Source organism: Erinaceus europaeus, chromosome 12 (assembly GCF_950295315.1).
Source record: "Erinaceus europaeus chromosome 12, mEriEur2.1, whole genome shotgun sequence".
Lineage (NCBI taxonomy): Eukaryota > Metazoa > Chordata > Mammalia > Eulipotyphla > Erinaceidae > Erinaceus > Erinaceus europaeus.
The window spans coordinates 46,770,250-46,782,464 of NC_080173.1; the positions used below are offsets into that span (position 1 = coordinate 46,770,250).

Sequence of the window (12,215 nt, forward strand, 5' to 3'; positions counted from 1 at the left end):
GCACTTCCTTATTTCTTTGGCCTCAGGCAGCAGATTGCGCGTGCGTATCCTTAGATCCGCCCAATGCCTGGGCACCAGGACGCAGCGTCCTCACTTCTGGCTGGATGAGAGTTTAGAGCCCGTGCGCAGGCGCGCATTGTAGAGCAGAGCGGAGCCGAGCGGAGCCGAGCGGAGCCGCCTCCCTCCGCCGATTCGTGCATCTGCGCAGTTGGTGTTATTGTGACTGTCGGGCCGCAGCCCCGGATGTTGTGGCTGCCGGCAGAGATGGCTTATGCAGAGGGGGTGGCTGCGGCCCCAGGCCCTTCATCGGGACCTACTTTTAGGGGCCGCTTTGCCATGTCAGGCTCCAGCGAGCGGGATCAGCAGGTGGAGGCGGTGCAGCAGGCCCTGGTGGAGGTGCTGGGGCCTTACGAGCCTCTGCTGAGCCGGGTGCAGGCAGCTCTGGTGTGGGAGCGACCAGCCAGGAGCGCCCTGTGGTGTCTGGGGCTGAACGCGGTGTTCTGGTGAGAGATCTGGGCTCTCGGAACCCCCCCCCCCCCCCCCCGAGGCGCGAATTCATCAGGTTTCTCTAGGGAGGTTTTTCTAGGGCTCACCCTGTGCCTGTTCTGTTTTCTTAATTGAGTTGACTTCTTGTAAATGCCTAATTTCACCTCACCTCCTTTCACTCCATCCTGCCTCCAGACTTTGGCAACCCAGTCTTCCCCAAGACCTGTCTTGCTTTACCTGTTATCACATCCCGCCCTGCATGTGTGGCAGGAGCTTCTGGTATCACCTGGAGCCTCTCCGAGTGAGCGGAGGCGCCCCTTGTTAGCCTGAAAACACTGTGTCTCATTAAGGCCATCACCTCCCTTCTCACTGCTCTAGTTTGAAGGCTGTCTCCAGAGACTGGAGTAGTAAATATCTGGGTGGCCGAGTGAGGCCTTCAAAGGTGTGTGCACAGGTGTAATAAAAGAATAAGCGATCTGAACCATTAGCAGGTTAGACTTCCTTTCGTTCACTCATGAAGTTTGTGAAGTCTGAGAACTAATGAGCCTCCAGAGCTGCAACTTGAAAGAAAAGTACGTTGTCAAGAGCATGTATGAAATAGTGATTGTGAGCTGTCACCCATTTCAAAGCTACTTAGGACTGCAACCGCTCCTGTTCCAAGGAATTAGAGAGGCACCCATAACGGCTTGTAAGGAAATTGAGGGTGTCTAGTAATGTGTGAACGTTTTCTTGAGCTGGAAAAGTGGAACTATAAATATGTTTTAAGAGCCTCTATGTGTCATGCTCTGTGAAAATGGAACTGCCAGGTGGGGGTATAGCATAATGGTTATGCAAAGAGACTTTCATGCCTGAGGCTCTCAAGTCCCAGATTCAATCCCCCACACCGCCATAAGCCAGAGCTAAGCAGTGCTCTGGTTAAGAAAGAAAGAAAGAAAGAAAGAAAGAAAGAAAGAAAGAAAGAAAATGGAACTGCTGCTTCTCGTCTCTTGTCATCACCCGAAGTGGACTTAGGTCTTCATATGATCTGCCAAGCATAGAATGAGTTACTTCATAACTAGAAAAGCCCTATGAAGATTCCAAGGGAAGTGTTTGGGGGCTTCTACAGTTTTGTTAAATAAGGCTATTCTGTAGAAGCCCGAAACAATACTGTTCCAATTTTTAATTTTCTTGGTAGAAATAGATTTTCCTTGAAATCATTGGTTTAAAAACCCAAACACTTACTGTTCTTTTTCTAAAATGAGGTTCTTTCAGTGAGCTGGAGCAGAAAAAATAATTCAAGTTCATTGATAGTGTCCAGTTATTAAGTTAATCTTGTAGTTTGATGGAGACTGTAGTTAAAGATATCACAGCAGTCTCAGCCATTTGTTGCTTTCAGAGTTTTAGCAAGTTTATTTATTATTTATTTTAGCAAATATAATGGTAACGTTTTCCAGTCTATATTTATGTATTTGTCTCCATGGTTTTCAACTCTGGGGCTTGGTACCTGCTTGAATCCACTGCTCCTGGAGGGCATTTTTTCCCTTTTGTTACTTGTTGTCACTGCTGTCATTGTTGTTGGCTAGGACAGAGAGAAATCGACAGAGGAGGGGAAGACAGAGGGGGGGAGAGAAAGACAGACACCTGTGGAGTGGGAGGTGGGGAGCTTGAATCAGGATTCTTGAGCCGGTCCTTGCAATGTGCGCTTTAACCCACTGTGCGACCGCCTGGCCCCCTCCAGCAATATTTTTAATGTGTTTTTTGGTAATGCTTCCTTGATCCCTAAGTACTTGCTTCCATCATGCTGCTCTCTAGCCTGAAAACCTTAAGTACCTTATTCAGAAACAGTTTCAAAATGACCTTTTCTTCCTTTCTTTCCACGCCCCCATACCCGACCCTTCACCCTCTCCAGTTAAAACTTCATTTCCCACAGTGGGGGTGATGCTCTTAGGTAAAAAACATTGGGTCTTAAATAAACCAGTTTGTTTCAAAGTGTTAACTGGACTGATAGAAAAAGACATTATCAGAATATAAATGAACTCTGGATTGGGGAGATAACATAATGGTTATGTCAAGAGATTGTCAGACCTGAGACTCCAAGGTCTCAAATTCAGTCCCCCCAACACCACCATAACCCAGAACTCTGGTTAGAAAAAAGAACCTGAGTTGGGCGGCAGCGCAGGTGGCGCAAAGCTCAAGGACCGCCGTTAAGGATCCCAGTTTGAGCCCCCGGCTCCCCACCTGCAGGGGAGTCGCTTCACAGGCGGTGAAGCAGGTCTGCAGGTGTCTATCTTTCTCTCCCCTTCTCCTCTGTCTTCCCCTCCTTTCTCAGTTCTCTCCAACAACAACAATAATAACTACAACAATTAAAAAAACAAGAGCAACAAAAGGGAATAAATATTTAGGGAGTTGGGCGGTAGCACAGCGGGTTAAGTGCAAATGGGGGTTGCATTGGATCGACCTTCTCGTGGTACATCCCGTGAGTACCCATTCATTGGGGAAACTGACTATCCTTCCTAGCCAACTGAATCCACATGGATCCCAGTCACTTTCAAAGCCAGCAACAAACAGCTCCTGACAGCTTTGCTGTTGACTCGCTATGGAAGAAGGGCAAATGCTAGAAGAAGAAGAAGAAGTGCAGGTGGCACAAAGCATAAGGACCGGCATTAAGGATCCTGGTTCGAGCCTCCCGCTCCCCACCTGCAGGGGAGTCGCTTCACAGGCGGTGAAGCAGGTCTGCAGGTGTCTATCTTTCTCTCCCCATATCTGTCTCCCCCTCCTCTCTCCATTTCTCTCTGTCCTATCCAACAATAACAACATAAATAACAACAATAATGACGACAACAATAAATATTTTTAAAAATAAATATTTTAAAAAGAACATAAATGAATTTTGATAAACTAAATGCAAATAAATCAGTAGGGTACACATTTACTGTTTTAAGAGGGACATTTCCATGTGTTCCTTGCCATGGGTCATAGTTCTGAAGGACTGCTTTGTTGGTAAAATCATGATGTATTTTTCTATGTTTTTCTGATGCTAAAATTCATCATGACTTTTCCAATAACCCAGTAGAATGTGAAGTTGGTGTCTGCACATACAGGCTGTGCTAAAATAAGTTTTTAAATGTTACACTTTGCTTGAATTTACTGACCTTTCCTCTGCAGTGTTGACTTCAGTTTAATAATAATCTGTTTAGGATAATCTGTTAACTGATAGTCTGTTTAGGATCTCACTCAGAACCCCTTTCCCTAGCTTGGAGCCTAAAAACATTGTGATTGGTCACACTACTGTCTTTGCTATTTCTTGATAGCTTGGCTGCTGTGTATCCAGAACACAGTGACTCTTGTTTGATTGCTATCATCACACTCTAAGTGGGTCTAAAGGGAGAGAGAGAACAGAATGAGTGTTGACTCTTACGTTGTTGCCAGGACTTCACTGCTCTGATAGAGAGAGGGAGAGACACCACATCATCAAAACTATTTCAGTACTGTAGCTCTCCCAGGTGGTAGACTGGGCACTTGAACCTATGTCATGAACATGACAAAGCAAGTGCCCCTTGCTGACCCCAGAAAGTGTGACTTTTGAAAATGTTGCCATGCATGGTGATCTAGGTTCAAGCCCCGAGTCCCCACTTGCAGAAGGGAAACTTCACAAGTGGTGAAGCAGTGCCGCAGGTCTCTGTCTGTTTCCCCTCCATCTTTCAATTTCTCTCTGCCTAGTAAATAAATAATACTCATTTGAAACATGAAAAAGAAAGGAAGGAAGGAAGATGGAAGAACGATTGACTATACCATTTATGGGAGCATTAATGCCTGTCAGGGGTATCAAATGAGTGAGAGTGTTAGGCCCAAGAGACTAGGATAACCTGACATTGGGAGCTTATTGAATTCTTTGTGTGAGGAAATGAGCTTCTTTGGAAGGTAGTTTGAGATTCATAATGAAATATAGGTGTTGATAGCTGAAATCGGGGGAAAAAATGAAATAATTTTACTTTCATTATTTGTTTTGAATAATGATACATCACAAACATTTTATACATTTTGAGGTGTTAGAGTTCAAGGACCAGGCAGTAGCGCACCTGGCTAAGCACACCTGGCTAAGCACACATATTACAGTGAGAAAGAGTGCAAACAAAAAATTAGGATTCCGTTGATAGTGCTTAGCTTTCAATGTTCTAATTCCTTAGTCAAGGTTTTTATGTATCTGTAAATATGACGTCTTACATCTTTTTTTTAATTAATTAATTAGTTAATTAATTAATTTTTCCCTCCAGGGTTATTGCTGGGGCTCAGTACCAGCACTACAAGTCCACTGCTCCTGGAGGCCATTTTCCCCCATTTTATTGCCCTTGTTGTCCTTATTGTTTTTTTTTTTGCCATTGATGTTGTTGGATAGGACAGAGAGAAATCGAGACAGGAGGGGAAGACAGATGGGGAGAGAAAGATAGACACCTGCAAACCTGCTTCACTGCTTGTGAAGCGACCCCTATGCAGGTGGTGAACCGGGGGCTTGAACTGGGATCCTTGCACTTTCCGCCATGTGTGCTTAACCCACTGCGGTACCGCCCGACGCCAGACATCTTAATAAATTAATAGCATAGTGTGGTCTGGGAGGTGGTGCAGTAGATAAAGCATTGGATTTTCAAGCACGAGGCCCTGAGTTCGATCCCTGCAGCACATGTAACAGAGTGATGTCTGGTTCTTTCTCTCTCCTCCTGTCCCTCTCTTTAAAAAAAAAAAATGCATAGAAGACAGAGATAGATAGCTTATCATTATAGTATTTCAAAGATTTTACTAAATTAAACTATTTTTTAAAATATTCCCTTTTGTTGCCCTTGTTTTATTGTTGTTGTTATTGATGTCGTTGTTGTTGGTTGAACAGAGATAAATTGAGAGAGGAGGGAAGACAAAGAGGGTGAGAGAAAGACACCTGCAGACCTTCACCGCTTGTGATGCGACACTCCCGACCCCCGCAGGTGGGGAGCTGGGGGCTCCAACCAGGATCCTTGAGTTGGTCTTTGCACTTTGCACCATGTACGCTTAACCCACTGAGCTACCGCCCAGCCCCCCAAACTATTTTTTATTATCTTTATTGGATAGACAGCTAGAAATTGAGAGGGAAGGGGGAGATAGAGGGAGAGAGACAGAGACACCCGCAGCCCTGCTTCACCACTTTGTTAAGTTATCCTCCTGTAGCTGGGGGCCGAGCGCTTGAACCTGCGTCCTTTGCACACTGTAATATGTGTGCTTAACCAGGTGTGCCACTGCCTAGACCCCACTTTTGCTAAATTTATATTGCTTTTGTCATTGATATTCTTCTAGGATAATAACAAATTTCAAGTCTTCCTTTCTAATAGTCTCACCCCAGACCTGTAAATCAATAATTTGGGGGAAGAATATCATTGGGACTTCACTGCTCTGAATCACCTTTTTCAAATGTAAAGACAGAGAGGGAAAGACATCACAGCATCAAAGCTTCCTTCAGCGCCATGGGGCCAGACCTGAACCTGGGTTCTGTGCATGGTAGAGCAAGGATGCTATGCATGTGAGCTATTGTGATGTCCCTGTTGTCAGTTTTTATCTCTCCTAACTATAAGACTGGGTATTTTGTCCCCATTAACATATGGTAGGCCATTAGTAATTAGCTGGTTTCATTTCTAGTTTTGTGCAAACAGCAGCTATCACTGCATGATGTAGATTGGGTTGTTTTCATTCTAATTTACCAGTGACTGGCTCATTAACCAGACAGCCACAAATGCTACACCAATAATGGGCTTTCTGTCCCTTAAGGATGAGATGCTTTGTTCTGAAGTGCCACTGAGACAGGCTTACTCTAATAACAAAGGAACCCAGAAATAGTATTTTCTTTGATTGAAAATAGACACATGAGCTTTATTATGGTTATATAACAAACTCTAATTTACCTTTGCTTATAACAAGAATCCATAGTGTAACTATCCTCAGAGAAATTGGTTTGTTTTGAAGTTTCTTATGACTTTTCAGGATGCCAGATTGCTTTTTTTCACATTCTTCTTTATATATATATATTCCCCTCCAAGGTTATCACCTGGGCTTGGTGCTTGCACTACGAATCCACTGTCCCTGAATACCATTTTTCCCACTTTGTGGCCCGTGTTGTAGTTGTTATTGTTATCATAGCTGTTGTTGCTGTTGGATAGGACAGAGATAAATCTAGAGAGGAGGAGAGAAAGATACCCGCAGACCTGCTTCACTGATTGTGAAGCAACCCCCTGCAGGTGGGAAGCTGGGGGCTCGAACCGGGATCCTTATGCCGGTCCCTATGCTTTGCATCATGTGCGCTTAACCTGCTGCGCTACCGCCCAGCCCCATCAGATTGTTTTTTGATACTTATACTGATAGCTAGTTGGCTTTTAGCCCTTAGTAAATGGGATAGACAGTTTACAAGAGTACATGTGTGCACACATCCCAAATAATAAAACTGCAGATATATAAAATTTCACTATAGATAATAATAAAAATTCTTTTTTTAATATTTATTTATTCCCTTTTGTTGCCCTTATTGTTTTATTGTTGTAGTTATTACTGTTGTTGTTATTGATGTCATCGTTGTTGGATAGGACGAAGAGAAGTGGAAAGAAGAGGGGAAGACGGGGGGGGGGGGGGGGGAAGAAAGACACCTGCAGATCTGCTCCACCGCCTGTGAAGCAACTCCCCTGCAGGTGGGGAGCTGGGGGCTCGAACTGGGATCCTTATGCCAGTCCTTGAGCTTTGCGCCAGGTGCGCTTAACCCACTGCGTTACCGCCCGACTCCCAGTAATACAAAATTCTTTTCTTTTTAAATATTTATTTTATTTATTTATTCCCTTTGTTGCCCTTGTTATTTTATTGTTGTAGTTATTATTGTTGTCATTGTTGGATAGGACAGAGAGAAATGGAGAGAGGAGGGGAAGACAGAGAGGAGGAGAGAAAGATAGACACCTGCAGACCTGCTTCACCGCCTGTGAAGCGACTCCCCTGCAGGTGGGGAGCCGGGGTTCGAACCGGGATCCTTCTGCCGGTCCTTGTGCTTTGCGCCACCTGCGCTTAACCCGCTGTGCTACAGCCCGACTCCCTAATACAAAATTCTAATGTAAATGGCAATGAGCTACTGATTTCTGCTTCTTCCAGTTTTTTATTTTTTATTTTTTACATAGGAGAGAAAAGCCAGAGCATCTTTCTGATATATGCAGCACTGAGGATCAAACAGGGAACCTTTGGCCTAAAAGTCCAATGTTCTGCTAGTTGAACCACTTTGGGCAGACTTAAGTTCCTTTTTAAATGATAATTTTTAATTCTGAAGAATTATGGAATTGCTCACGTGAAACTGACAGAAACAGAAATTTGTCGACCTTTCTCAAAATAACTTGGAAACTATTGAGTATTAAGCAGTCGTTATTTTATTCGATTAGATTGATTTATTTATTCTACCAGAGTATTGCTCAGCTCTGGCTTGTGGTAATGCTGTGGACTGAACCTGGAACCTTGGAACCTCAGACCTGGAATTCTTTTTGCATAATCATTATACTCTCTCCCTAGCCCTAGAAACAGTTATTTAAGTATCTCCTATGATACCTTAACTGGGGGCCAAGGGGCTGTGCTAAGAGCATCAGTAGTGCACAGAACTTGCATGTATGAGGTTCCAGGTGTGATCCCTTGCACCAAAAGCCTGAGCACAATGCTGTGCTGGTAAAAACAAAGAAACAAACCTTAAAAAAAGGGCAGAAGAGATATCTCAGTATTAGAGCTTAGGACTTGCATGCCTGAAACCCCAGGGGTTCTGGGTTTAGTCCCTGGTATTGCCGTATACCAGAGCTAAACAGTGCTCTAGTTTCTCTCTCACATGTAAATAATTCTTTCAAAAAATATTAATATCTTTTCAGAAACTGGGGAAAATGGGAAATGGTCACTAATAGATATGCATTATCTTTTGGAGGTGATGAAAATATTTGATAAAACATTAGATAGTGATGATAGTTGCACAATTCTACATATACTAAAAGCCATTGATTAAGCAATCTAAAGTGAAATTTATGGCATATATACAGAATCTCAATGCTATTATAAAAATGCTAATGTCTTTGACACAGCAATTCCACTTGAAGGAGTTAATCTTAAGTGAGGGCAAAGATTTCTGTTCGTAGTTTTTTTATTTATTTTTTATTTTTTAATATTTATTCCCTTTTGTTGCTCTTGTTTTTTTTTAATTGTTGTAGTTTTTTAATTGTTTTTATTATTGTTGTTGTTATTGATGTCCTCATTGTTGGATAGGACAGAGAGAAATGGGAGAGGAGGGGAAGACAGAGAGGGGGAGAGAAAGATAGACACCTGCAGACCTGCTTCACCGCTTGTGAAGCGACTCCCCTGCTTGTGAAGCGACTCCCCTGCAGGTGGGGAGTCGGGGGCTCAAACCAGGATCCTTATGCCAGTCCTTGCACTTTGCACCACGTGCGCTTAACCCGTTGCGCTACCACCCGACTCCCCATAGTTTGGCTTTATATATAAAATGGGAAACATTTTAATTCATTTAAGAAAAAACTAATTTTTAAATAAATATTTTCTTTTTTTTTATATAGTTTATTTATTTATTTATTAATGAGAGCGATAGAAGGAGCTAGAGATAGAAGGAACCAGACATCATTCTGGTACATGTGCTGCCAGGGATCGAACTCAGGACCTCATGCTCAAGAGTTCAGTGCTTTATCCACTGTGCCACCTCCTGGACCACATTTTTCTTCTTTTTAAAGTATTTATTCATTATTGGATAGAGACAGAGAAATTGAGAAGGGAGGGAGAGGAAAAGAGACAGAGACACCTGCATCCCTACTTCACCACTTGTGAAGCTTCCCCCCTGCAGATGGGGGCCAGGGGCTTGAACCCTGGTCTTTGCACACTGCAGTGTGCACTGCACCAGGTGTGTCACTGCCTGCACCACAGGAAAAAAACAAATTATATGTGTGATGCAATCCTTTTTAAGTTCTGATACATTCCTGGTGTCATAGGAAAACACATCTGTGAATTATTAAATGAAGAAGGAAAGTTTTCTTGTTTTGTTTTTGCATTTTGTGTTTTTAGATAGAAAATAAGAAGGGGCCAGGTGGTGGTGCACCTGGTTGAGCGCACATGTTACAGTGCACAAGGACCCAGGTTTGAGCCCCCGGTCCCCACCTGCAGGGGGGAAGTTTCACAAGTGTTGAAGCAGGGCTGCAGGTGTCTCTCTGTCTCTCTATCACCCCCTTCTCTCTCAGTTTCTGGCTTTCTCTATCCAATAAATAAAGGTTAAAAAAAAAAAAAAGAAAGAAGAAAGAAAAGAAAATAAGAAGAAAAACCACTGCACAAAGCTTCCTTTAGTGTAATGGGGACCAGTCTCACATTTGGGTGGTCCACAAGGCATATAGTAGCACACTATCTAAGTGAGCTGGTTTACTGACTCAGGAAGAAATTTAAAGATCAGATATGTCAGAAAGTGCTATGAAGTTTTTATATGTGATGTGATGCCGGGGGTTGACACAGGCTGTGTACATTACAAGGCACATGCCCCCACCAGGGGAGCTACTTTCTGGCGTTTGTACCCAGCTTAACATTTTTTCAATTCATAGTCAGTCTACGCTTTATATACCTACTTTTAAATTTTACCTACTTTATTTTTTTTTTACAATTAAATAACTTTTAATTAACTAATTGATTTTTGCCTCTAGGGGCTCAGTGCCAACACTATGAATCCATTGCTCCTGGAGACCATTGTTTTGTGTGTGTTTGTCTATGTGTGTGTGTGTTTGTGTGTGTGTGTTTGTGTGTGTGTGTGTTTTCCATTTTGTTGGATAGAACAGAGAGAAATTGAGAGGGGAGGAGGAGATAGAGAGGCAAAGAGAAAGATAGTTGGGGGTTGAGTGGTGGTGCACTGGGTTAAGTGCACCTAGTATGAAGCACAAGGATCCAGGTTCCAGCCCCCAGCTCCCCACCTGCTGGAGGGGGGGAGGGTCGCTTCACAAGTGGTGAAGCAGGTCTGCAGGTGTCTTATCTTTCTCTTTCCCTCTCTGTCTTCCCCTCCTCTCTCAATTTCTCTGTCCTGTCCATTAAAGAAAGAAGGAAGGGAGATTATTCCATAGAGAGAAAGAAATTGAGATGGGAGGGGGAGATAGAGAGGGAGAAAGACAGACACCTGTAGACCTACTTTGCTGCTTGTGAAACATCCCCACTGCATGTAGGGAGAGGGGGTTCAGACCCTGATCCTTGCACATAGTGCTATGTGCATTTAACTGGGTGTGCCACTGCCTGGCCCCCATATGTATAATCTTAAAAATGTATTTAATTAGGGACTGAGTATGGTGCACCTGGTTGAGCACACATATTACAATGCACAAAGATCTGGGTTCAAGACCCTGGTTCCCAACTGCAGGGGGAAAGCTTTGCAAATGGTGAAGCAGTGCTGTAGGTGTCTCTCTGTTTTTCTCCCTCTCTGTCTTCCCCTTCCTCTCAATTTCTTTTTTTTTTAATATTTATTTATTTATTTTCCCTTTTTGTTGCCCTTGTCTTTTTTTATTGTTGTTGTCGTTATTGTTGTTGTTGTTATTGATGTTGTTGTTGATAGATAGGACAGAGAGAAATGGAGAGAGGACAGGAAGACAGAGAGGGAGACACCTGCAGGCCTACTTCACCGATCATGAAGCTTCCTCTGTGCAGGTGGGGGCCAGGAGCTTGAACCTAGGTCCTTGTGCACTATAGCATGCACACTCTGTACCAGATATGCCACCACCCAATCCCTATCTCACTCTTCCTTACAACTAACCTGCTTAATAAAAGATTTCTGCATATAATAGGCAGTCAGTACATGTTGGATTGGAGCACAATTTATGAGACTGGAAGGTTGGTCTATGAGAAGATATTAAAATAACCCAGGTTTTAGAGAGAAATGTCTATTGCCTTCATCTTCAGAAAATTGACTTTTCTTGGAAGAGCTTTTCTTATGCCTACTTATTTGTATTAGTAATCATCCTTAGGGAAGTGGAGGTTGCAGACAGTCTGGATTGCCTTCCCATGAGAGCCTGTTCAGATTCTCTGGAGAAATAGCAGTTGCACCACATACTACTCCTGGGACATGGGAGCAGCTGCCTCAGTGGGGAGAAAGACATTCTAAGGCCCTTATCCTTGGCTTTGTTAAAATTCACTTATTTGTTGGGGAGATGAGTTGGCTTTGAAGAGAAGATGAATGAGCTCTCAAGGCTTATTCATTGAGCAGATTTTATTCTCTAGTCTCATATATAATTCCAGTGTCCTGTGAGTGGCAGGTAGAACAGTTGGAATAGAGTTGTCACTGGTGACTGGATTTCTAGAAGGTTTCTTCTTCTTTTCCTTCTTCTTCTTCCCCTTACTCTTTGTAGAACTTAATTAATTAATTTATTTAACATTTTATTTATTTATTAATGAGAAACATAGGAGGAGAGAGAAAGAGCCAGACATCACTCTGGTACATGTGCTACCGGGGATTGAACTTAGGACCTCATGCTTGAGAATCTGTCGCTCTATCCACTGCACCACCTCCCGGACCACTGAACTTTATTTTATATTATTTATTTATTGGATATAGAGACAGAGAGAATTTGAGAGGGAAGGAGGAGGTAGAAAGGAAATGAGACCGAGAGATACCTGCAGCCCTGCTTCACCACTTGTGAAGTTTTCCCCCTGCAGGTGGGGACCAGGGGCTTGAACCAGAGTCCTTGTGCACTGTAATA

At 43.2% G+C, this 12,215-nt stretch overlaps 1 protein-coding gene across 1 annotated transcript in view; it reads left to right on the forward strand.

Moving 5' to 3' along the window:
* Positions 1-203: 203 nt before the first annotated feature.
* RETREG3 (reticulophagy regulator family member 3) overlaps positions 204-12,215 on the forward strand; it is a 36,576-nt gene continuing 24,564 nt past the window's right edge. The window contains exon 1 of the mRNA XM_007535013.3: positions 204-503. Within this exon, the coding sequence (XP_007535075.2) occupies positions 244-503 (260 nt within the window). The 5' untranslated portion in view covers positions 204-243. The remainder of the gene's footprint in view (positions 504-12,215) is intronic.